Here is a 25,845-nt window from a genome sequence, read left to right as displayed (position 1 = left end):
AGTGAAAAGGTTTGGGGCGGGGCAGGGTGTGGCTTTCCATTCTGTTATCTCAGCACCGGAGACTGGCAGATGAGTATGAGGCTCTGCTGGGTGGCAGGGGTAGCTCTGGTTCCTGATACACAGTCCAGGCCTGTAATCCCAATACCAAGCTGAAGCAAGAGAATCAGACAGTAGACAGTTCTAGATCATCCTGGACTACAGTTGAGGTCTGCCTCAAAGATGAAGAAACACACAGCTGAATCATAGAATTTTCAAAGTGTTCCCCCCCACACACACACATCCTCCCCCTGCAGTGCCCAGTGCGTGGAAAGTGTGTTACAGTTGTGAGCCATTCTTGTTACCCGTGATGGTTTGGGCAAATGCAGGGACCCTGCCACAGCCCTTGCTTGGCTTAGCCTCCTGGTGAGCAAGGTAGAGTCCTGATTTCTGGCTCTGTGTGTCACTGTTTAAGTGGTTGGTGTGACCACGGATATCCTTGCCCAAGGCACTCTGCACTTTGTGGCAAGGTTTTAACATCCTTTAAATCCCAGTAGGAACTTGGGGTCAAAGTGGCCTATCGTGTAACTGAAGGGACAGGCTGGGGGTGGGCGGTGGGTGAGAGGGCAGGGTCTTTGCAAATGAGGCTAGCCCAAATTTCCCACGCATCCAGTGTTAGGCATAGGGCTTCTGCCTGTCAAAAGAGGCAGCTCCCCTCTTGTTACTGTGGTTGACAGCATTACTAAGGAAACATGGCTCTCTGTCTGGAGCGATGGCTTTGTGGGTAAAATTGGGGACATTAGTACAGACCTCCAAGTGAAAGCAAGGCACGGTGACATCTATCTATAACCCCAGTGCTGGAGACGACAGGTCGATTCTGGGAGCTGGCTGACGAGGTAGCCTAGACAAATGGTTGCGTTCCAATTTCACTGGTAATCCCTGTCTCAAGAGAACTCAGGTGGAGAGTGAATGAAGAAAACATCTCCTGTTGACCCCTGGCCTCCCCTCATTTGTGCTCTTGAATCTGTCTCTCTGTCTCTCAAATGGAACTGGGTGTGATTGCATAAGCCTGTAATCCCAGCACTTGGGAGGCAGCGATAATAAGGTCAGGAATTTAGGGCCAGCCATGGCTACATAGTAAGTTTAGGTCCACCATGGACGACATGAGACCCTGGTTTTAAAAAACTAAACAAGAAACATAAAGCAGGTTTGGAGAAGATCTTGGCAAACAGCAAAGTCAGGATGACCTCAGGGAGCAGTCCTCAGACCTTAACCCCTGGACGGCCAGCTTTCGTAGGCCTGCTAAACCCCCACAGCCACCTGTTCACACCAGCATGCATTTTCAACATAGAAATTTGGGGGTGCATCCCTGCAGGCTGTCAGCCAGATTTCACACTGTCAGGACATTATGTATTTATTTCTCTCAGTGACCCTTCAGGGGCCACTTTGCTGTCACTACTGTAATGTGAGGAGGGAATGACCAAAACTGAGGTTCCAGCCATCTGCTACCTGGGCAGGAGTTGACCTGCTCTGGCCTGAACCTGGGTGTGTACGCTGGAGATGGGCATAGAGTGCAGCCAAGCTGGGTGTTCGGCAGATGCTCAGCTACTGGCTCACTGAGGGGAGTTGGGTGGGGCCAGGCATCCACCCAGACTTAGCACAGCTGAGAAGTTCTGCTCTCTTTCTCCAGGGAGCTCCACACTTCCTAGGGTGTGCGATCAATGAAGGAATCTGATCTCTGGGACACACAACTCCAAGCCAGACCCTGGGCTCTGCACCATTAGCTGTCCTCTCTAGTGGGACACAGTTCCTGCAGGTATTGCCTCTAGCCATACCTAAGTCCCTTTTCAGGTGACTGTTCTGTGCCTCAGCCTCTGTCCAGGGAGCTAGCTAGCTTCCTGTCAGGAGGACCCTGAACCCTGTGTGTGGCACTGCGGGTACATGTAGGCAAAGGAGAATCCTATTAAGGCCATAACATGGAGGAAATGAGTAGGTTAAGCCAGCAGTTTGTGTCAAGAGGTTTGTCCTAATTCTCAGAGAGCATCTCCTACCCACATAGTTCAAATCTCCACTCCCCTAACTGGGGTTGGGCAGACTTGGATGAGAACCAAGGGCATCAGGGCATGCCCTCCCTTTCTGACTTTCTAATTCTAGAGAGTAGGGAGGAGTTATTAATTGTTTGGCTTTCTTTGTTTACAGTGCTGGGGACCAAACCTGGGCTCTCACATGAGTTGGGGGGGGGTGGTGTTTTACTCTAAGTTACATCTCCAGCTCTAAGAGAGACTGAGGAGAGTAAGCAAGACATAAAACCCAGAGCTGGAGAGTGAGCCACACCTCTGTGCTGATGGTGGGGCCAGAAGGGTAGAATGCCTACTCACCCCTCCCATCCCTGGGTCTGGCTACCTTTTCTTACCTCCCAGGACTTTATAGGCAAGCAGAGCTCTAGGCCTGGTGCCCCCAGCATGGGAGTGGTGGACGGCTCCCTGGGCAGTGGCCAGCTGTGTCTAGAAACCAGCTTTCCTTGTGTGTCTAGGGGAGGGCCCTCTTATCTAACTCCAATCCTTCATTTGTGTATCTTTTAAGGACAACACTGATTTTGTAAGAAATTAAGCTGTATAGTGTAGGAGAAATTGCCTACACAAGCCACAGTTGCCCTGCCCAGTTGCCCAGGCCAGCCTTCACAAGCACTTCCTCCCTGAGCCAAGCCTGCCTCAATGCCCAGAGACTGCTGATGAAGAGACACCTGACCAGAGACACCAATGAGGAAGCAGTGTCAGCTGCCTGAGCCAGTGGGACCTTGGGAGGGGGTATGAAGGCAGGTTTAACTTCCTTTGCGCCTGCAGCATGCCCTGCTACCCACTGACTCCCAAAGTCATTGGTGTTGCATCGTCTTACCTTCTTCCCCAAGGGGTGTCCGAGCAGGGTCACCTGCAACATCCTGTGCCTAGACGTGGGGCTTGTAGATCCCGGGCTGGCATGGGTCTCAACAGCTCTTGAATTAGGATTTGGCTGAAGCTGTTTTTTGGGCCTTGCTCTTTGCCTGTTGTTGCTGGAGGTGCATTGGTGGATCCAATGTCAGTATACTTTTTGCTTTTTTTTAATCTGCATATTTTCGGACTCGTCTTCATGCTCGCAGTGCTTTTCGGTGCTCCCTCTTCAGTGACTTGTTCGGTAAGTTGGCCCCAGTGTGTTTCATGTCCTTGGTCCTTGAGAAGGTGAGCGCAGGGAACCTCCTGTCTTTTTCTTTGTGTTGGTCTGGTACCCCTGGTGCATTAGGTAGGAACATCTACTACACTTAGGTCCTACACACTTGCTGTTTTTGTTCTAGTCTGTCTTTGTTCTTGTCTTGTCTCCTGCCAGTAATGGGGAACTTACCCCCCACCCCACCCCACTGTAAGGAGCCTCACTGTAAGGAGCACTAAAATCAATATTGGTTACCAGGTGCCTTAAAGTTAAGACTGTCCATTTGGAGGATTTTTGGGATGAGGCTGTGGTGCTGGCTCTTTGGATTTTTTCCTCCCAAAACATGTGGGAGCCTGATCTCTGCGTGCATGTGCTCTTTCTTGGCCAAAAGCGCCAGGTAGACTCAGGAGTGACCCCCTTTTTCCTATGAGTTGGTTGGGGGTATTGTCTTACCACTAATCATTCTCTAAGTGTTTCCCACAGTGTATTTCCACACTCAGGTTCTTCTGGCACTTCAACACCTGAATGTGGTTCTCTTTGGGAGGTCTCTTGGGTCTGGCTCACAGAAATTCCTGAGGCATCAGTTTAACAGACTGTTCTCCTACCTAGGCTTGCTTCCCAGAGATGTCATCCTTCATCCTTCGAGTGACAGGTAAGAACCTGTGAGTCAGGCCAACCTAAGACAGGCATGGTCCATCATGCTGGATGCTCTCTGAGGCAGGGACAGCGAGGTTGATGCTGAAGCTAAGCCATATTAGGAAAAGGAAAGGGTGGATATGTAACCCGGAACAGTATAGGATAAAGAAGCTAGTAGTGTTCCATTCGTAATGTCCTTCTGCCCCACAGAAAGAGTCATCTGAGGTGTGTGCCAGTGTAATTTATATGTGTGATAGAAAAATGACAGGAAAAGAGAATCCAGTCAGGCTGCTCTGGAGTCAAAGGAAAAACTCCATTAGAAATTCATTTGTTGGGCTGGAGAGATGGCTCAGTAGTTAAGAGTACTGCTGCTCTCTTCCAGAGGACCTGGGTTCATTCCTAACACCCACATGGCAACTCACAGCTGTCTGTAGCTCTAATTCCAGGACATTTGATACCTTCATACACATAAAATCAATTTAAATAAATTACTTAAGAGAAAGAGAAAGAGAAAGGAGTAAGTCATCTATCCCATTTTGCCTTGCCTGCCAGGAAGCTCCAAGCCAATCATGAAGTTCTCAAAGAAGTAGTGTCTCCCTTCTTGTTGGCACAGTTTTTCTCCTATGGCCCAGACTTTCTTTCCAAGCTTCCTCTGTTTGAATGGTTGCCACAGTCAAAATTCAAAGGACCTTGACCTCTATTTAGAAAATGCGTAAGCAGAGAGCCTTCAGCTAGTAACTGATGGAAGCAGATGCAGAGATCCACAGACAAGCTCTGGGCCAAACTCTGGGAGTGCAGTTGAGAGGGAGGAAGGATTTTACAAGATCCTGATGGGAAACCCACAGCTAAAGGGAGCTCATGGACTCTAGACTAACAGCTAGGGAGCCTGCATGGGACTGACCTAAGCCTTCTGCATGTGTTGACAGTTGTGTAGCTTGGTGTTTGTGGGGCCCCTAGCAATGGGATCATGACCTTCCCTGGCACATGAGCTGGCTTTTTGAAACCTATTCCCCATGCAGGGATGCCTCGCCCAGTTTTGATGTGGGGAGTGTGTGTGTGTGTATGTGTGTGTGTGTGTGTGTGAAAGAGAGAGAGAGCTTGTTTCTGCTTCCATGTGTGACTTGCTTTGTTGACTCCCATGGGAAGCCTGGCCCTTTCTGAATGGAGGAGGAGTGGATGGGGTGTGGCAGAGGGGGAGGGTAAGGGGGGATACACAGGAGGTATGTGTGGGGGGACAGGAAGAGAGGAGGGAAGGGAAACTAACTGTGGTTGGTATGTAAAATAAATGGAAAAGTAGAAAGTGCATGGTCAGAAAGCTTTCTTTGGCTCCCTGATGTGGTGGCTTTTTTCCTGGTGTCACAGTCTGAAGTGTGCAGAAAGGGCTGTGTTCTATGGTGTGCCAGGTATTGGCCTGGAGGCTGAAGGCAGAGTGTCCCTGTCCACTGCCTTCCAGGGCATACAGGCGAGCATACAGCGCTGACTCATTTACCCAGGGCCTTCCTTAGGAGGTCCCTGCCATGAGCAGAGTTTGCCCAAGCACAGTCAAGCATTCTCTGCCCTACCCACTATGAAAGCCAGGGCTATTAATCCAGCTAGTGCTGGGGTTCCAGGACCCCCCCCAGGAGAAGAGGCCAGCCAGGGCTTCCTCTCCCCACCCCCAGCCTGGGCTCCCTGCTCCCCACCCCCCAGCCCAGGCTGCTGTGTGCTGCATACTCAAGAGTCCCAAGGGACTCTTCTCCATGCCTTTCCCAGCACTGTGACTGCCCAGGCTGGTCTTTCCTTCCTGCCCCCACTCATTATCCTTTCATTTTACAAGAAGACACACTTGGCACCTGTCCAGAATAGCACAGTACTGCCCATACTATAAAAGCTGCAGAGCAGAAAATGGACATGTTAAGAATGGGCAGCCCCGAGGGGAGGCAGAAAGAAAAGCACAGGTCACGGAAAGGAATTCAGTTGACAAAGGCATGGTAGTATAGCATGTCTTTGTCAGCCTCTTTGTCCTTCTTCTGTCGCTTCATTCACCCACCATCACCCACCACCCATCCCTCCCTATACCCACTCATCTATACCCATTTACAAAAATGACGATCTGAACTCCATGGAAACTGTGCCTAGAGTTTTCGGTTTAGTTTTCCCTAGTAGTATGTGGTCTGATACTGCCCACCTCCATTGGCTCCTCTGGTCACAAGCATAGACAATGGATTTCTGCAGTGCCTGTGTCTCCTAGGTGGTGGTGTCTGGTGGGCTTGGGACCCACTGTAGGTGGAAGAGCACTGCGCTTTGTATCTGCGAGACATGAGGCCATTTTGACTTAAAGAGATGCAAGAAACACATGGTTGCCATATTTTTAAGGGACAGACCATTATTAAAAAAAAGTCTTGTGATAGTTTGAATGTAGTTGGCCCCCATAATCTCACAGGGAGTGGCACTATTAGGTGGTGTGGCTTTGTTGGAGGAAGTGTGTCACTGTGGGGGTGGGCTTTGAGGTTTCCTATGCTCAGGGTACCTCCCAGTATGCCAGTCGATTTCCTGTTCCTGGCAAGATGTAGGACCCTCGGCTCCTTCTCCAGCATCGTGTCTGCATGCACACCGCCATGCTCCCCCTCATGATGATTAATGGACTGAACCTCTGAAACTGTAAGCGGGCCACTCCAGTTAGATGTTTTTGTTTATAAAAACTGCCATGGTCATGGTGTCTCTTCACAGCAATATAAACTCTACATGTGACATGTGTGTTATTCATAAGAATGGACATTTGGAATCACCGAAGTTCCCATGTTAATGTCTCATAGCTGTGATAAAATGCCTGCTAGAAACGAACCATTTGGTTGTGGAAGGGCTCATTCTGGATCTCTCTCTCTCTCTCTCTCTCTCTCTCTCTCTGTGTGTGTGTGTGTGTGTGTGTGTGTGGTCTTTTTGTGCAAGAAGGCAAGTTTAGTTCAACACAATTCAGTAGCCATTGTTGGTTCAAACTTCGGCAGAGTTTTATTTTAGGCTTATGTAAGCACAGCACAATTTGGTGGACATTGTTCTGGTGATGAGTAACTAAATCCTGCACACACAACAGAGCATACATAAATCTCCTCGAGGAACAAAATAAGCTAAACACGGATCACATGTGACCACGCCGGAAGTCTTTGTAAGGTCCATAAAGTTAGGTCCTATAGATTGACTGAGAAAAACAAATTCATGATGAGGGTCTGGGGAGGAGCTGGTACTGGAAAAGTCTCTAGCCACACAGCACAAAGGTCACCAGGCTGGTAAACTGGTCCACTCCCAGCCTTCTGGGCCGAAAGAGATACTGCGTTTTTCACTTGAAGGAACAACCCTGGGTGCTTAACATTCCAGCTTCCCCTAGTGCTTATCAGTGAGGGCAGAGACCTCTGCCTCCTACACCAGTTCTGATATTTCAGGCCACCATCCTTGGCTTTGCTCTGTGGTGAGGCAGAGGATGGTGGCAGGAGCATGTAGTAAGGGCTGCTTGTTAGTATTCAGGCATCTGTTCTGGCCTGTCCTCGGGGTTCTGATGGGATACATCCCCAGCTGCAGCCACTAAGAGCACTGCCTGTGCATATTCACTATGCTTGTTTAAGCGGTCCCTGCCCACCTCCCATTTTTTCTCTCCCTCCTCCTCCTCTCTCTCTGTCTCTCTCCCTCCTTCTCTCCCTCTCTCCTCTCTCCTGCTGCTCCTATCTCCAGAGGCTGGTCCCTCCGCTTCCCTTCCCCTTTTAATGATCCCTTTCCCTAATAAAAACCCCTCTGCCCGAGCCCTGTCACATGGCATCTATGGCATCTTTCTCTCACACACCACTTTTCTTAAATTACAACACTGCTCACCTCATGGCAGACAGGAAACACAGGGAAGGGATGTAGTAAAGAACCAGGGCAGGACAGCCCCAAGGACACCCCTTCCCCCAACTCTCTTCCTCCCCCTCCTACTTTTCACAACTTCCCAGTAATGCTGGTCATGTGACTCCATGAATGGGTTAATCCATTGATTAGGGCAGAGCCCTCAGTAGCCAGTCACTTTCCAGAGGACCATCAGTAAACAAGTGTCCAGTTCCAGAGTCCAGGAGGTTATTTCCTACCAGACCCACAGTGTTCCTGGCCGTGCTTTGTCCATGACATGGAGCAGTAGGTGCCCAGTGTTCACACCACTAGGAATGCAGTAACTGGGATGGAAAGTTCCACACTGAACATGGCTGTGATTTTGCTAGGGGTTCTGGACATTTCATGAAATGGATGATGGACTCACATAGTGCTTAAACTGTCTAAAAAATGATTGGGCTTAGTGATCCTTGCACATAACCCCAGCACTTGGGAGGCTGAGGCGGAGGGGGGGGGCATTAACTTGAGTTTGAGGCCAGCCTGGGATACAAAATGAGTTTCAAACCAGTTTGAACAACTTATAGATAAGTTTTCTCAAAAATAATGGGAGTTGGGAGTAGCTTAGTGGGTCCATGTGCTTGTCCTGCAAGCCTGAAGCCCTGAGAGTCCAATCTCTGGGGCCTATGTAAAGCAGGAGGAGAGAATTCACTCCAGTTGTCCTCTGATATCCACATGCACTCCATGCCAGATGTGCGTCCCCACCCCCATACACATATCACACACACACACACACACACACACACACACACACACGCTATGGGTTCTACTGTTAGGATGAAAAACCATATCCAAAGCAACTTGAAGAAAGGGTTTATTTGGCTTCTACTTCCACATCATAATCCATCACTGAAGGAAGTCAGGATGGGAACTCAGTCATGGCAGGAACCTGGAGGTAGGAGCAAAACAGAGAGGCCATGGAGGATGCTTGCTCCTTATACTTTGCTCAGCCTGCTTTCTTATAGAATCCAAGACCAGCAGCTTGGGATGGGCGTGGGAGTAGCCAGGGGGAGCCAGCAACCCATGGGGCAAGAGAGCCTGAAAAGCAGACACAGGGATATGCAGAAGGAGCCTGCATGGTCGGAAGTGAGGGCATGGGCCTCCTGAATGAATGAGCTGACTGGCGGTGGGCAGCTTACTCCTGTGGCATTTGGGGCTGGAGATGGACAGCAGCTGGAGGATGCTGTAGAGAGGCTGCAACAGGAAAAACCTAGACTTGAGCCGAGGGCCTGGGGAGAGGAAGGGAAACCCAGTCATGGTGGTGACTCAGGTGACTCGGGGGCCAGCTGCTGCCTCTTGATCTTGTGCCCTTTATTGGATGCCATATGCTTTATCAATAAAAAGTCAGGAACCAGATGATGGGGTAAGAAGCCATTGGCCAGAGAAGTGGCAGAAAAGCAACCAGGGACCTCCTCCCTCTCTGCTTCCTTGATCCAAAAAGGACCAAGAATCTTCCTAAGCTCCTCCTTACTACTTCCGGTACTACTCTACAAGTCCTCAATTCTCCAAAACCTTTACGGCTAATTTTGATCAGCTAGTCGTTAGCCCCACCCTCTGATTCAAAGTCAACGTTATTGCAGTCTCAGGTGTGTCAGAGTGAGATCAAAATAACCCACAACATACCACCCAGGGCAGCAGCTTAGGGCTGGTTTGTGCCCTGTTTCTCTGGTCCAGTCTGTAGTGTCCCATTGCTCATTCGGTGGGCTTGTGTAAAAAATGGCATACCAGCCTGGCCCTCAAATTTCTCACCATCTGCTGGGCTGGCAGCACTGGCTCAGGTGAGCACCTTCCTCGTTTGGATAGGAGGAATGTAGGCAAAGCTTGTGATCACAGCTTGAGGTGGTCCAGGCCACACTCCCTCCATTCAGGGGCTGGGCAGGGTGGGCAGTTCAGGAGGGCTTAAAGGAGACGATGGTGAGAATGGAGGTCTAGCTCTCAGCTGGGTTTCAAGAAGCTCCCTGATCCCTGCTGGGTAGATGGTTCCCAGGAAGAAGTCTCCCAGAGAAGCCCGGCTTCCAGACCACAGCTTTGTGGGCTGATTACCATATGAAAGCAGACGAGGGAGCAGTAACTTGGACACCCAGGGAGCAGGGGTGGCGGAGGATCTGGGAAAGCAGGGAGCTGGCTGGCAAAGATCCCACCCTGCTGCAGGCAGTGCCTGGCCCACACTCCTCTAATCTGGGGCACTCACCACTCCCTCCCAGGTGCCTTCCTGTCGCCACTTGCCACTCTGAGGCCTCAGGGGCATCCTTGCAGTGGCAGGAGAGTTGGGACTGAGAAGTAGATTCCAGGTCCTAGGGTTGTACCTGGGAATAGGCTCAGTTAGTTCAGACGCATCTCTCTGCCTTTCTCATCTGCACACTTTCTTCCCTGGGTATTTAGTCTTTGGACTTCCCCTCTGCGGGCTTAGGTTTCTGCCTGGCTATATGAGGCAGTCACACTGGCTTTCTAGTCAGTCTTCACTGCAGGTCCATTAGAGAATACAACAGGCTACACTTGCCACGGGCAGCCCTTTGGGATGGGGACCTTCCGGACATCGATGGCCACTTTCGCCCATCAGGTTTGTGCTGTGGTAGAGGTCTTCTGAATGATGGCTTCCTTGAGGGGTCAGCACACAGAATGGCCACCCAGGATTCTTAGGGCCCTGTGCTTTATGACTGTTTTCTGTCTCATGTTGTGCCCCCCCACCCCCAGTCTTGATTCCCAGATAAGTCTGTTTCAAGCACAGGACCAGCTACAGTGGAGGTGAGGGTCTCCATGGGAACCGCTGTTCTGCAGGCTAAGCATGTCCTGACCCACTGAGGTGGGACTGATAGCCAAACTTGCTGCCCAGTGGGGGAAGGGGCTGAACTACAATGGCAACCAAGGGCAGAAAGGGGTCATATTCCAGTGACTTGAGGGGGCGGGGCAGCTATTGCTGAGGTTACAAATGATTTTGCTAAAAAATGTGAGTGGGAGCTGTTCATGGCAGTTTTTTTGTTTTGTTTTTGTTGGTAAAAAGGTGGGCAGAGCTGGGATCCCAAGTAGCTTTGCCCATGGCCTTTGTATAACAAGTGGTACAGTTTTCTAATGTCCAGAGGAACTGAAGGGCCTCTTTGCTGATCTGGTAGCAGTCGGAAGCCAGGGCTGGGGAGAGTGAGTGAGTGCATCAGCCATAGTTCTACCTGGCAACCCTGGGGACAGGACTTGCTCGTTAGCTTTGCAGTAGCTTCTTGGGTTGAGAGGAGTGATCTGGCAGAAGTTAACAGAGATAGAGCATGTAAACTTTACTGTGTAATTTCATTTAAGTGTGGTTTGGACTTCCTCCTTGCACTGGGTGGGGAGGTGAATACTCCTTCACCACAAATATGTCACGGCAGAGATGAAGATTTCAAAGGAAATTTATTATTTTTGAAAGGTCTGAGGGGACTTTACAAGAGTCTGAAGCCAGTAACTACAAAGGATGATAAATAAAATACAAAGCCAATACGTTGTGGCAAATTTCCAGAAAACACATTGAAAATCTTTACAGTTCAAAACTGTTGCACTTTTATACATAATTACAAATTACTATACAGCGCTTGGGTTTAACCCAACTTTTTATTTAATAGGGCTTAGTATAGAAATGTTCATACAGCACTTGGAGACGACTTAACAAGAACAGAGGTATAGGTGTACCCTGCCCACCTTCTGTAGAGCCCAGGCCTCAGGAGGAACCCTGAGACACATCCCAGCAGGAGGCAAACAAGGCAGGGCAGCTGATGCTAGAGGGTCTAAGGCAGAGGCTCGGTGCTTCCTGCGGAGGCCCTCTGGGGTCTGTGGCAGTGGCGCCTGCCTGGTTTCGAAGCAGGGCACACTTGTGGGGGGCACCCACCTTACACCTTAGTGAGATGGAGAAGTAACTTAGGACCTGTCTTGTCAATCTTTTGACAAATTAAATTACAGGAGTGCAAGAAAAGGCCTTTGCTGCCACCCCTCCCCCCTTTTATGGCAGCATTAGAATATTTTGCATTTCTAAACCTGGCCAGCAGGCAACAGACTCCAAAGCTCTGGTTAACTAGGAATGTTCCGGCCACACTAGAGAAAACAATAAGCCAAACACACTGTGCCCCTGGTGTCTGTAGGGATGGATGGCCTGGGTCATTGCTTCCCCCAAAGGCACCCATGCTCAGCTGTCCAGGCATGGAAGCCCACTCTCAGGGACTGTCTTCTGGGCACACACAGGTCAGAGTCAACTCAAGCCCCATGAAATACCAAAAGGCTTGGCAAGAGAGCCCCTGGGACAGAAGGAAACATCAAAGACTTGTATGGAGAGCAACTCTGGGCAAGCTCTGTCCTATTGACCAAGGTTCTGTCCTTTCTAAGCCTGTGTACACTAACATCACCCCAAAGAGATCAACACGTGTGCTTACTGCTAATACGAAGTTACGAAGAAAACCAATGTGGGGGACTAGCAAGGGCAGTGTTAGTGGTGTAACCCTCACAAGATTCAGATCGTACCTTTCGAAAAATCAATCCTGTTGAGGGCTTCCCTGTAGGAGACTCTCATGGGGTTGGGGGCATGCTGGCATGCTTTTATCTCAAGCCTCTCCATCTTCTAAGAAAACAGTCAACAGGTTTGATTGTCTCAAAAATGAAGACAGCTGAGGAGAGGTCATTTAAAGTGCACATGTCACCCAGATGGGACGACAACTACTGAGATGATTTTAATTTTTGGAGAGAAGATACAACCTTCTAGAAAGTTCACTAGATTCCACAATGCTGGGGCCAATTTACACCTGTCCCCCAAAGCAGTGATTTCTTTAGCTTTGATGTAGAAACATGGGCAAAAGGACAGGACACAATCCTGGTCCCTAGAAAAGTACACTTCTCTTTGAGAATCCCACACAAGGCTGTGGGCTCAGCTATGGCAATCTTCAGGGTCCTCAGCAAGAGCACAAGCGGCAATTCCCAAAGTGCGACAGACTTCTGAGGGGGCCAGATGGTGTGGGCAGGTGAAACAGTTCTTGGCAAATGGCTCTCTTCCTGAAGGAAGCTGGACAGTTTAGGGGAACTCAGAATGGCTTTCTTTTGACATAAACTTCTCCCAACTGTTGCTGACCATTTTTTTTTTTGGGGGGGGAGTGTGGGTAGAAGTAAAATTGGTTTTTAAAAACCAAAGCAAGCAAATCACAACACAGCCAGTTGGCAGTAAAGGACACTTGAGGGCAGGAATAGCTTCACAGGGGTGTACGGTGGCTCACTGGGTAGTCAGAGTGACCCTGGAGAACAGTTACTGGCCTCCCTCTAGACAGTGGTCAGGCCCTTTCCCTCCTAGCAGATTGGCTCCTCTCTAGAAGGGTACACCTCCCTGAGGGGCATTCAGAGGCAGGGACAAACACTACCAGCCACACCCTGTGGGGGATCTGAGGCATGGCAGGCTCTGCTGTGACAGCCATCTGGACTTGGAGAAGGAAGCAGCTAACTTCTTGTTGCTAAGGTTCTTGAAGGAAGTAGGGGAAAAAAATATCAGACTTTAAAGAGCCAAATCGGCTTCATCAAAAAGAGGCAAAGTTTTAACATCTCCAAAGAAGGAAGAACACATTCCTTATGAAAAAAATGAGCAGGGGAGGGAAGGGCACAGTTCCCATCTCGACCCTTGGGACCGTCATGCACTTGGGACACACACTTTATTCTCTGTACTGAAAAGGTGGTTCAAACTGTTGGGCCAGTACTGGTTTGCTTTCAAAATAAAATAAAAACAAAACACAAACACAAAATAAATAAAACAAAATTTAGGCTAAAAAATTTAAATCAGAATTCTTTCAAGTAAACTGAAAGATAAATATCTGTATCTGCAAGTCCAGCTTGCAGCTCACCATCAAGCACCAAGACACAGGTTTGTTTTTGCACAACTGTGCTCGAAGGCCCATGCTTCTGAGGGCAAAACCAGGAACTGAAGGCCACGTGTGAAGCACAGACCTCAGCACGGCCCTCGCGGGGAGTAGCCTGAGGGACAGGTGCGTGAGCCCTGGAGGGCACATTACCAATGAACTGTCCTGCACACACAAGCTCGTGGGAGCCTCAAGCACGCTTAGATCAACACGTGGAGATGGAGGGTGAGAAGAGAGATAGGCGGCACTTGACAGCTTTAAGGGTAAGAGCACAACCAAGCAAACTGCATCTGAAAACCGTATGTGAGGAGGAGGCCGTGTGACAGGAAGTGACTGGAGAAGCCGGCCAGACACACTCCAGGGCCAGCTCCCCTGTCTGTATTGGTGAAACCACCAACCAGACTTTACTGCTGCACCTGAACCAGTAACCCTAGAGCAGGGCATGGAGAGGCCTCGGGACAGTCTAGACCACACAGGTGGCTTGAGAGCACCCACAGGGAGTCCAGTAACAACTAGAAGGTGTCATACTGGGGACAGTGGAGAAGAGTTCTGTCTATTTCCTCTGTGCCCAGAGCATTTAGATGGGCACCCGGGACAACAGTATGTTTCTTCCTGATCTGAATGTGAAGTGAGACAGACAGTTCAGCCTAGTGTATGGAGATCAAGTGGTGCAGACTACGTGCTTTCCCCTACACATCAGGCCTCTCGCTGACTTCACACACTGTTGTTCTTCCTACAATAAAATGAGGAAGACATATGAAGGGGGTGGTGTGTGTACAGGGGCCGTCTCAAGGGACCCACTCTCAGGACCACAGGGTGAAACACTGTATACCTGCACACCACCAGCCAGGCATGGGCTTGCCCTTGGCCCAAGCTATCCTGATTGGAAGGAAGGCTGTGTACACAGACGAAGGCTACACTATCTGCTCTTTGATTCTGGTTGCATTTGGAAAACCTCTTTGAGCCTTGATGGAATCCTGACGTGTCTTAAGCTATCACCTACTTCTGGGGTCACTACTTTCGGTGTAATACCCTGAGTAAGGCCAGGCCCACCCAAATCCTAGGCAGTCACAGATCACGGCTCAGGTGTCCTTTCCCACCCCGACATGCAGGTGTCGCGCTTTCTTGTCCAGCACCTGGGGTAGCTCAGGACGACTGGACGCTGAGGGGTAGCGGGCGTCCAGTGTAGGAGACTTGTGCACGAGGGGCCGCCGGAGTGCCGCAGCAGTACTGCCATCAGGTCAGGGTAGGACGGTGGCTGCCTGGCAGAGGAGACGGTCAACAGAAGATCTCTTCACCCTCTGTTGTTACTTCCGAAGCAGGACCATCTGCAACCGTGAAACCAAGAGTGAACCCATGAGCCTTTTGATGTCACCTCCTGTCCTGTCAAGTTGCTGTGTGTGACAGGTGACTGGGGTTCTGGGCGCATACTGATTAGAAAGTTATGAACTTTCACCCAGCACTGCTGTTCATGTTTGTAAACGGGCCTAGAAATGTATTATCTCATGCAGAAGCAACAGTTTAGTCTTAATGTGAAGGCAGACATAGCAAAGGATTCAGGAAAATGTGGGATACAACAGGCAGGCTCTGTGAGCACTGCTTGTGAACCTCTCAGCTCCAGTTCCTACCTTCTCCCAGGGAAATGAGTATATATGACCTGCCTTACACACCCAACCTTACTACTGTACTGGGCACTAGCACAAACCTAGCAAGATAGTGAGGGCTTGGATGACTTCATTTAGGTGAGTTCCTCAACTGGGAGGACACTTGAGAAACTAAACCTGTACTCCACATACACAGGAGGCCCAGAAAAAGGTCTTGGATGCTCATTGCACAAGCATTCTTTCTGAAACAGATTATGCGTGTTGCATGTACAACAGATTCAGGCATGCATTCAGCCCATAGTGGCCAGAAGAGGGCGCCAGATCCCCTGAAATTGGAGTTAGATGTAGTGTGAGCTGCTGTGTGGGTGTGGGGAACTGAGCCTGAGCTCTCTGCAAGGGCTGTGACTCCAGCCTCAAAGCTACTGCTCCAGTCCCTGCACAGGCTTTCTTTTCATGTGTCTCTATGTGCACGGATGCCAGAGGCTTACTGTTACTTTGTTAGTTTGGAGACCGGTATCTCACTGAACCTGGAGCTCACTACTCTTGACTACTCGAGCTTGTGGGTATGTTCCAGAGATTCTCTTGCCTCTGCCTCCCATCTCTGGAGGATAGAATTCAGCTCCTCATGTTTGAAAGGCAAGCATTTTATCAACTGGGTCATATCTATAGCCCCCCCAACAAGTGTTCTTAGCAGGTGGGACTGGTGGGCAAGGGCGGGCTTGGCTTTTGTACATCTGAAATGTTCCCCAACCCCCATCACTATCCTCTCTTGTAGGCTGCGGATGCCATGGCCACAGGGAGCAGTGTAGTGTGGGTAACTCACCACCAGGCTGAGAGCGGCTTCCTTTGCCCTTCCTTTTCTTCTCCTTCTTTTCCTTTGGCTTAGCTAACCCAAAAAGGCGGGTGGAAGTGGAGGTGCTGGGCGGGGCCTGGCTCTGCCCCTCTGGAACTTTCGTCTGGCCCGTTGAACTCAGTATATGAAAAGGCCCCTTATCTTTGTGTGTCCGAGAGATGCTGTTCCTTTTAGGAGATACTGAAAGTTCTGAGTCCAATGACCCCGATTTGGTTATGGAAGGTGCAGAAGGCAAGGAGAACTCATCCGGATTGGGCAGGAAGGACGGGACTCGCATCAGCCTGCCGTGTTTATTCGAGACCTGCATGTGTTCAAAGAAGGCATTTAAAACTGGAAGCCATCTGCACCTTGGTGGCCACACTCTAAAGAACTGTAAACAGGACTTCATGTTACTGCTCCTTCCCAAGTACTATCTATGAGCATGTTAAAACCATCACGTCCAAGTCTCATCTTTGATGAGGCAACTTAGAAAAGAACTCCCATGCCCTGAAGAAACAGGCTTGCTGCTCATCTAAAGACTGACTTACACTTGAGCGCAGACATCACTTCGGGGCAGTGTTTATGAACCTGGCCAGGCTAGAGTGTTAACAGAAGAGCATCATCCCATCTGTGTTTTCTGTAGCCTGGGAACCGACCCTCCCTTGTCAAAATTCTGCTGGTTTTATTGAGATGTGAGTAGATCTACCCTTCTGCTAGAGAAAGCAACAGAAAGAACCACTGGCTGCTCCCTGCTGTGTATTTGAGAAGCTCTTCTGAAAAAGCAGTACTGCCGGACTCTGGAGACATCGCTTCAGTTTCCTTTCATGGTCCAAGGTCATTTAAATGTCAATATGACAACAGTTTTAAAAGACAGGGAGATGTATACACTGCCAAACTATCTCTCTGTCTCCAGTGTCCATGTTCTAAGGCAATTACAGATGATCTCACCACAGTAACATCACACTCAGCATGTTGAATGACAGAAAGCCTTCCTACACCAGCTACTGAGAAACAAGAGCAGGGAAGACGATCAAGCCAAACGAGGCATTATGCTGAGTGGGGCTGTCTGAACATCCCTGCCCAGACATCACCTGCGCACAGGAGATGACTACCTTCTATCACTTGCTGGGCTTCCCCCTCTGTCTCTGACCCCCTGATCCTCTCAACAGGTTCTTTATCTTGTAGCAGAGCTAACTGCTACTGTCTCATGACCACAGGCAGGCCCGTAGGTCCTATGGGCTCCTTTACCTTTGGTAAGCTTGCTATTTGTGGGGACACACGCCTGGTTTACCATGTGCTACGGGGCAAGGGCTAACAGCTACTCTTGCAGACATGCTGAAGCTACTCTGGTCCAGGCTGGTGGTTGAGGAAAGTGCTTGCTAGTTTGAAGGACCCACTGACTTCTCTGTGCTACAGTCTCAGTATCTCTGCCCCCCTCTTCAGTCTCATTGAGTGAGGCCCACTTCCTCCCCTTGTTCAGGGTAAAGCAAAGCTGCCGTACAACACGAATGTCTCCTCTGTTCACTTCCACGTGGCTCCTACCATCACTCTCAGTCACTGCCTGGTCGTCACAGTCCGATGCCCCTTCCTTCCTATCTACAGGCCTGGCACAGGCTCTTAGGTACCTGGCAGAAGTCCTGGTCCATCTGCCTCTGGCTGAGCCGCTCTGTGTCCCGCTTCAGTTGCTCCTGTTCTCTTTCCAGCTGCTTCTGGGCAGCCCGTAGTCTCTCCAAATCACACTGGTAAGTGCCCTTCTTCTGCTGGAGCTCTTCACGGTCCCTCTCCAAGTCCTGCTGTCTACGGCGGACTGCCTCCTCCCTCTCGGCCAGCTTGGCCTCTCGCTCTCTTAGCTCCTGGTCCCGGGCCTCCCACTCTCGCTCACGCCTGCGCTTTTCCTCCAGGTGCTGTGCCTGCTGCTTCTGAAGGTTGGCCAGGTCCTGGCGCTGCTTCTCCAGGCTCCGCTGCTTCTCCTGCTCAATCAGAGAGCTGGGGCGGGACGCACTCCTTGTGAGTACCTTCTCGGTCAGCACCAGCTTCTGGTCCTCAATGTAGCTATCTTGTTGTAGCACGACACCCTGTCATGGCATAGAGAACAATTGTACAACTCAGGCCCAGGAGAAAAGCCACAGGCAGGGATCCTTCCCTGACCCCACACTAGGGTACTGGGACAGAATGAAGTCCCTCTCATGTTTTAAGTTTGGTCTTATAACAACATGCTTCATGGCAACTTTGGGCAGTTTGCAAACAGTGTCAAAGATGTGGGAACTCAACTTTGTCAAGCCTGGTTATCTATTTTCTCTTTAAGATAAAAAAAATAATTCCAATTTATTCAGTGTGTCCATGCATGCATGCACCAAAGAGAGCATGTGAAGGTCAGAGGACAACCTGTGGGAGTCAGTTCCGTCCTACTATGTAGGTCTTGAGGATTGAACTCAGGTTTGCTTGTTGAGCCATCTCACAGGCCATGGTCATACATTTTCTGGAATTCTTGGTGGTACTTTGGGGTGGGATGAGTGTGTGTGCTATGCAGGAGGGAGAAGGTAGGAAGGAGACAGGTAAACTCTTCAAGAAAGAAAGGGATGAAAAAGAGGGTGGTCCCTGGGAAGTACCAAAGAATATGAGAGTGATACCCTTACAAATACCAGAGACATAAGGAAAAGTTTCCTGAGGGTAGACAGCCTCTGGAGAAGGTCCCATACTATCAAGCAGGTCCTAGAGTTAACCAGCTCTTCAAGCTGCTCTTGGAAGGACCACATGCTGTAATGTCTTCTTCATTTTCTTAACCAGAAGCTATTCTTAACCAGAAGCTAATCTTTGGCTTATTTACCAACAAGTAACTTATACATCCCAAAGATTGAGGTCAACAAAATCTTTGTGCTATGTTTTCTAAGCAAGTTAAGAACACATGTAAAGGTGATGTGTGTACCTGCAGCATGCTAAGGAGTTCGTGGAGGTGAACGATGCTCTGGACAACCTGCTGGCAAAGGGATAAACATTCATTTCAGTTTTGCTGACTCTCAGGAACATCACATGGATACAGTATCTTCAGAGCACAACAAGACATTGCATTTTAATGAAATCTTTTAAAATGGAAAGAACCCAAGAGAGTAACTGAGTGCAAGCAGCCAAGAGTAAAGATATATGGCTGTGCATGCATGTGCAAACATCTATTAAAAGGTATACACAGAGCTTCCACTTTAAAACTGGTTAACATAAAGTTAGTGTACACCTCAAAGTTAAAAAAAAAAAAAAGGATGCCCTGAAAATTTACATTAAGTTCATGAATAATCAAGGGCAAAGGAAAAATATTTAATTAACTTTTCTAAGAGAAATGTCTTCATTTCTTGAAAACTTGAAGTTAGAAACCTTGGTTCACATACACACTGGAGAAAAATACAATACAACCCATATAAATTACAAGTATAAGGGCTATAGAGATGGCTCAGTGGGTAGGAGTACTGGGTTTGATTCTGAACACCCACATGGCAGCTCACAACTGTGTAACTCCAGTCTCTGGGGATACACTGACCTCTTCTGGCCTCTGCAGGCACTGCAAGTACTCACAGACAAGGGGATAAAGTATCCACACACATAAAATAAAAAAGAAGAAAAAAGATCATAAAAGAATTAGAAGAAAATACAAGAGGAAATAAGGGAATATTCTACTTCAGAAGTACAAATTAGCTAACAATATAAAACATTTAAAAGCATCTAGGGACTAGAGGTACAGCTTAATAATTGAGCTCCACAGAGCACATCTATACACATGCACAAATCAAGAAATGCTGTTTGAAATATCAAGGCAACAACATCAACTTAAAGATGGTACTGTTCGATGCTGGTGAAAGTGAAATGAGGATGGACATACCCAGCTGGACACTAGCTCCTTCCATAGTAATATGGTGAGGAAAATCAAAGAGCCATGCAGTAAGTGTAACATGAAAAAAAGTAGAAGAGGGATTAGCCACCAGAAAGATCCAACTCTAGGACTTGACAGAAGCGGTGAACATGCACATGTTCAGCAGCAGGCATTGTGCTCCTGTGTCTTGAGAAGATGCCTCTGATGCACTGAGAGACCTCTGGAAGGTCACACACATGACCATGCAATGGATGAGAAAAGGGCAGACACAGACACTTAACAGTTACTACTCTACAGTGATGGGTCATGCTTAAATTCAGATGATTTATATTGCTAGTCTTTACATTTCTCTTTTTATAATACTTGAACCAAGCTTAGTCCTTTCTTAGTGCTCACACCGAGTCTTAACCGAAGGCGCAGACGCCTGCCAACTGCAGCTGTGTAGTCCCAGGGTGAAAGCCAGGCACATTATTTCCCATCAGACTTTCTCACTGAATGCAGGGGACTTTGCCAAATGGCAATAATCAGCTGACAGCTCATTTCAAGAGACAGATACAGAGATCATCAGCCTACAGGACGCAGGCCCTGGCTGCATCAGGGAGAGTCCCTTAGCAAACTCCTTTGCCAACAAACATAAAACAACATCCTCTGGATTTTTTTGAGGGGGAATGCAGAGGAGGAAGTAGTTTTAAATTTCAAAACAAAACTCCCAGGGGTTTAAGATAATGAATACAACAAGGAAGAATGAAATCCAAGAAATAGCCCTGAGAAACACCTAAAAAGGCATGGATTCAAGTGTATAGGACACACAAAAGCAAGACTCAGCAAGAGCACTTGTCTAGGAGACAGCAGTGACCCTGAAACTGATTCCAACAGGCCTCAGGGGTGGGGCCCAGTGACAGCAGCACTCCAGGGAGGGAAGGGAGTAACAGACAGACAGCCTATCCCCAGGGTCTGGTTTCCCATTGGAAGGCTATCAGGCTCCCTAGCAGGAAAAGAGATGGGTTCAAAGAGGCAAACTCAGTATGCTTAAGAGGTTATTAGGGAGAATTTGTCACAGTTTAACTCCCATACTCTAGACTTGTGGCCACTGGGATCCTTTACATTCCAGGAAAAGCTGCTGCAAATTCTGTGGGCCCAGAATGAAGGCATCAATAGGTGCTCCCTGGCAAAGCTATATAGCTGTGGTGGCGCACACCTTTAGTCCCAGCACTCGGGAAGCAGAGGCAGATGGATCTCTGTGAGTTTGTAGCCAGCCTGGCCTACACGCAGAAAAACAAATGAGACAGTGGAGGGGGTGGTGGTGGAGGGGTGAGAGTGAGGAGATTAAGCCAAGGAAATGCACAGCTATATTCTTTAGTTATAGAACATTGAAGCCACAAGATACTTGTCATAGCAAAGCAAGAACATTTGTAACCCAATAAATATCCTATATAGTTCATAGAATCCTTACCTCACTGTTTCTTTTAAGCATAAATACCAGGTTAGCATTTCCACCCTATAAAATAACAACAAAATCACATTAAAAAAACCAAAAATCTTGAAATGCTATCTTGGTGGAATTTTCCTTTGAAACATATGTAAGGTACTTCCCTATCACCTTTGAAGTCTATTTTGTTAAATATTAAAATGGATATGCCACCTTGTTTCTTAAAAAAAAAAAAATCTTGATGTAGAAACTATATTCAATAAGTTACCCTGTACTTCTGGCTTTCCTTTCTTTTTACCATAGCATCTCCCTGGAAGGTGTGAGGAGAAGAAGTTGAAATAAATTTTACTAAAATAAACCCCGCGGAGCAGGATCAGGAGCACCAAGGAGACTGTTAAATGACACTGGAGAGCACAGCAGAACTGGATTTGTAATGAGGACTCTCAGCCCAGACACCAACAATACGGGCCGCTTGACTGTGTGCTTTGCTCTCAGGATGAGCTTCCCCAAGAAATGAAATTTCATGACTAGTGGCAAACTGATTGCTGAGCCAGATCACAGAAAGATACTTCAAAAGGGTAATGAAGTCCAAGTAGGTGCCAAGTGGTGTACAGATATGAGTGTTTTTCTAGAAAATCCTACCTTTTTCAGACCACTATCCGATTCTGTTCTCCTAAGATCTTGGCCGTCATCACCCTCTTCTTTCTCACCTCCTAAATAAAACACAGACAGATGAAAACAATATAGGTAGTTTAGGGGTATTAATAGTTCTGAATCCTATTAATGTCCAAAATAAAAATAGGCCAGGAAGCCACTCAGTGGCACTTGGCCACTTGACACAGCTTCCCTAATGGAGAAGCAAGAAAATGAAACCCAAACAGAACAAAACAAAACCCAAACACAGCTTAGCATCCCCTTGTTTGATGCTTGGGACCAGAAGAGTTTGAGCTTCAGATTTTCAGATACATGTAGTAATAAGATGCTTGGAAGATGGGATTCTTGTACAGACACAGAATCACTGAATATCTCCCAGGCACTTTTGCCCACACCTGGAGGTGATGGTATACAATGTTTTGGGCATGCATGCTTGTGTTCTCAGTGCAACTTTTCAAGTGTGGAGTTTGCAGTGTGACATGTCAGGAAGTTTTGAACTATGCAGCAGTTTGGATATCAGCTTTTCACATTAGAGATGCTCAAAGGCCTCTGGCTATATTAGCTCAGCTAAATAACAGAAAAAAAAGCTTATTTTTCCCAATGAACACAATTCTCACGGGAATTCTTGAGTGCTTGAAACTCTCATGAAGACATTTATTGATGAAGGGACAGAGGAGGCAGAGCTACCAGAATCCAGGTCACTGTGAGATGCAAAGGAATAATGGATGGATCACCTTTGGAAGCATTCATCTGATGACAGTCAAATCCTCCAAAGGTCTCTGCTCTCCGGGGCAAGGAAATGGGACCAGCCATGACTTCCTGCTCAACAGGGCTGCTGATGGGCTGTCCAAGTGTGCCACCAAGGGTTCCACTCACCAAACCCTGGAGGATTTCCACTGGGAAAAAAAAGCAAACAAAACACTCAGGTGATTATCTTTCATTAAGAGGAAAAAAATGTCATGGCCCAAAGAATAGGCAAAATTTCATGTTTAGAGGGTCTTCTTGGGTCACCACAAATTTTACCCTTCCTTCCATAGGCCTGAAAAATCTGTAAGGGAACAGAAGGCAGAGTAATCAACTGGGAGGAGTATGGTTTCTAGAAAGGCAACAGAAAGGTCCAGTTTGAGAATGGGAATTAAATCTATTAGGAGCAGGTGGGTGCCAGGGGCCAGAGCAGCCTAAGCATCTAGATCTTCCAATCTAACATTAACTGTTAACTGGAGGTCTTCCCTAGGGCAGGGCCTGTGGGAAAGACACTGAAGGGAGAGGAAGGAATGGGAGAGGAACTGGGGCGAGTGAGAAAGAAGGTCCAAATAGAATCAGAGGCAGAAACAAAATCTCTTAACAACCACCAAGTTTTTAATAAGGCAAAACAAACAAAACAAAACCAACCAAACAAAAAAAACCCCAGAAAAATATAATTAAACATTTTTTCCTTTTTTTTTTAAGAAAGGGTCTTACTATGTAGACCAGGCAGACATTGAACTCATAGAGTTCTGCCTCTGTCTCCTAAATGCTTGGGATTAAAGGAGTCTGCCACAAAACCAAGCAAGAAACATTATTTCAAAGTAAAAATTTCATGGAAAAAAAAATGAGCAAGTAAAAAAAAAAAAAAATACATAAGTCAATCCCATACAAAGAAAAGAGACAGAAAACAAGAATGTAAGTTCGTATGGGTAATTAGCACACAACAGAAAGATGTTCCCATTAAACAAGCGAGATAAACACACTGAGAAAATGGTGTGGAAACACAAAAGAACTTCAGTCATCTGTAGAAAAAACAAAGTAGACTCAAGCGACCAGGCTGCACTGCACAATGCAGGTTGAGGCCAGCATGGTCTCCACAACAAGGCCTTAGCTGAAAAACCTAGAAAAGTAGAACAAGTGAAACTCTGAACAGGCAGGAAAAATAATCACAGAGAGTAAAGAGGGACTTACATATAAGAGCAATGTGACCCAAAGAAGATGCTTGGGCAAAGGATTATTAAAAGCGACAAATGTTTGACACTAGGTAAGATATGGCTGGAAGAAGAAAACCAAAGTCAGAGAACAGAGGAAATACAAATGGTTGCAACTCAAGGATATTTTTCTGAAATCGAAAATATTTTTAACCACGTTATTAAACAGACGGTGAGTCATGCAACCACCAACCATATTGCATGCCCTGTAAAAATATTTAGACGTAAAAAACATCCTTTTGATACCTAGGCAAAGAACATGTGACTTATATGGAGAAATCAAATTGTTACTACTCTCTAAGAATGATGGAAAATGAGAACAATTAACATATTCAGATAAGAAAATGTGAGCCAAAGGTTTCATGTCTAGAAGGTATTTTCAAGTAGAAAGTGCATGAATTGATAAAGATGTCAGAAATACGATTCTGATGGGCTTGAGGACACTGGCTAAGGATGGGTTCTCCAAGCATGGGCTTAGCCAATACTACAGGTCAATCTAGGAGCAGAGTGCATGTGAGTGGTTACAGACTAGAAGTGTAGACACAGTCAGCTGCTTATGAAGGAATGGAGGATGGAGACAGCCTTGTATGTGAAACTGTACTGGTACGAATAACAGTATTATTATACAAGTACTAGTTTTAAAGCAGGATTAAGATATTAATATAGGATATGGTTTAATGTATTTTTAACTAAAAACATTATTCTCTGTGTGTGTGTTGTGTGTGTGGTGGCCCATGCCTGTGGGAGACGGAAGGCAGAGTGTGGAGGCCGGAGTATAACTTGCAGGAGTTGATTCTTTATTTTCATTATGTAGGTTCTAGGAATCAAACTCAGATAATCAGGCTTTGCATCAGATGCCTTTACCTAAATTACTGACCCACTAGAAGATATTCTAATTCCACAATATATCCTTGAGAAGGAATACCCATATGTGGAAAGGACACAGACATGTGTAAGTGATTCGGTTATAAAAAAGGCAACCTGTAATTCACAATTTGATTAGTTACACCGGAGGGAATTTATTGAAGCCCCTCTCTAGCTCTGCCACTGAAAAGAACAACATAGTGATGACTAAAAATCTCACAGCAAAGATTACCTAACTAATGACCTTAAAATACTTCTCCACTAAAGGAGACCAGAGTTCTGAAAGGAATGAAGGTATCAGCAAACAACCAAGAACAGCTTAACTCCAGCAAGCAAACTCTGTACTGTGCGACAGGAACACTAAGGTCAAGTGGGCAACACTGGGCTTTACATGAAGTTGAGAACTGTTCATCATTCTAGAACTGGGTTAGTACCCAGCTCATTTTGGTGCTGGGTACTGAACAAAGGCCCCTCATGCCTGCAGAGCTCTACCCCTGAGCTACGACTGCAGCCTCATAACAATGTGTACAAAACAGTACAAGTCCTACCAGAGGATTCACACAGACCAGTTGTTTTGAAAATGGGCACATAAAGGAAAAAGCCCTTCCCTCCAGGATTCATCCTTTTATCACAGAAAAAGAATTAACGCAGGCCTGATGCTTCCCGATGAAAGCATTCAACACCACAGGTATACATCTTATGAATCCATCAAGTCTGACAAATTTAGCTTCTGAAGCCAGATGTGATCAGCAGACACACAGACAGAGTGCCATATGGAAAAGTCCAACCAGTGGTTCATAAGGCTCAGATGAACTGCACAACAGGAATGGGGAGAAAGTGTCTCTGTAAGATTGGGCAGTGAGCAAGCCTATAAGCAGCAGCCCTCCATGGCCTCTGCATTATTAGCTCCTGCTCTGTGTGAGTCCCTGTCTTGATTTCCTTCAATAACGGACTACAATATGGACATGTAAGACAAATAAACCCTCTCTTTTCCAATTTGCTTTTGGTTATGGTGTTTCATCACAGCAAACAGTGACCCTCACTAAGATAGCAGGTAAATGCATTCACGGAGCCATGTCTTGAGTTTGATCGTTGGGACCTTCATGGCAG

The 25,845-nt window shown here is 47.4% G+C and overlaps 1 protein-coding gene across 1 annotated transcript in view; it reads right to left on the bottom strand.

Moving 5' to 3' along the window:
- Nucleotides 1–14,244: 14,244 nt before the first annotated feature.
- Nucleotides 14,245–25,845, bottom strand: part of LOC127215513 (A-kinase anchor protein 13-like) — a 63,994-nt gene continuing 52,393 nt past the window's right edge. Inside the window, 7 exon segments of the mRNA XM_051175928.1 lie at nt 14,245–14,863; nt 15,963–16,293; nt 17,597–18,046; nt 18,898–18,945; nt 21,284–21,328; nt 21,902–21,972; nt 22,648–22,809. Of these exon segments, the coding sequence (XP_051031885.1) occupies nt 14,814–14,863; nt 15,963–16,293; nt 17,597–18,046; nt 18,898–18,945; nt 21,284–21,328; nt 21,902–21,972; nt 22,648–22,809 (1,157 nt within the window). The 3' untranslated portion in view covers nt 14,245–14,813.

The sequence above is a fragment of the Phodopus roborovskii genome, unplaced genomic scaffold, assembly GCF_943737965.1.
Source record: "Phodopus roborovskii unplaced genomic scaffold, PHOROB, whole genome shotgun sequence".
Lineage (NCBI taxonomy): Eukaryota > Metazoa > Chordata > Mammalia > Rodentia > Cricetidae > Phodopus > Phodopus roborovskii.
The sequence above is the reverse complement of the archived record's forward strand: the minus strand, read 5'-3'. Positions and strand labels throughout refer to the sequence as shown.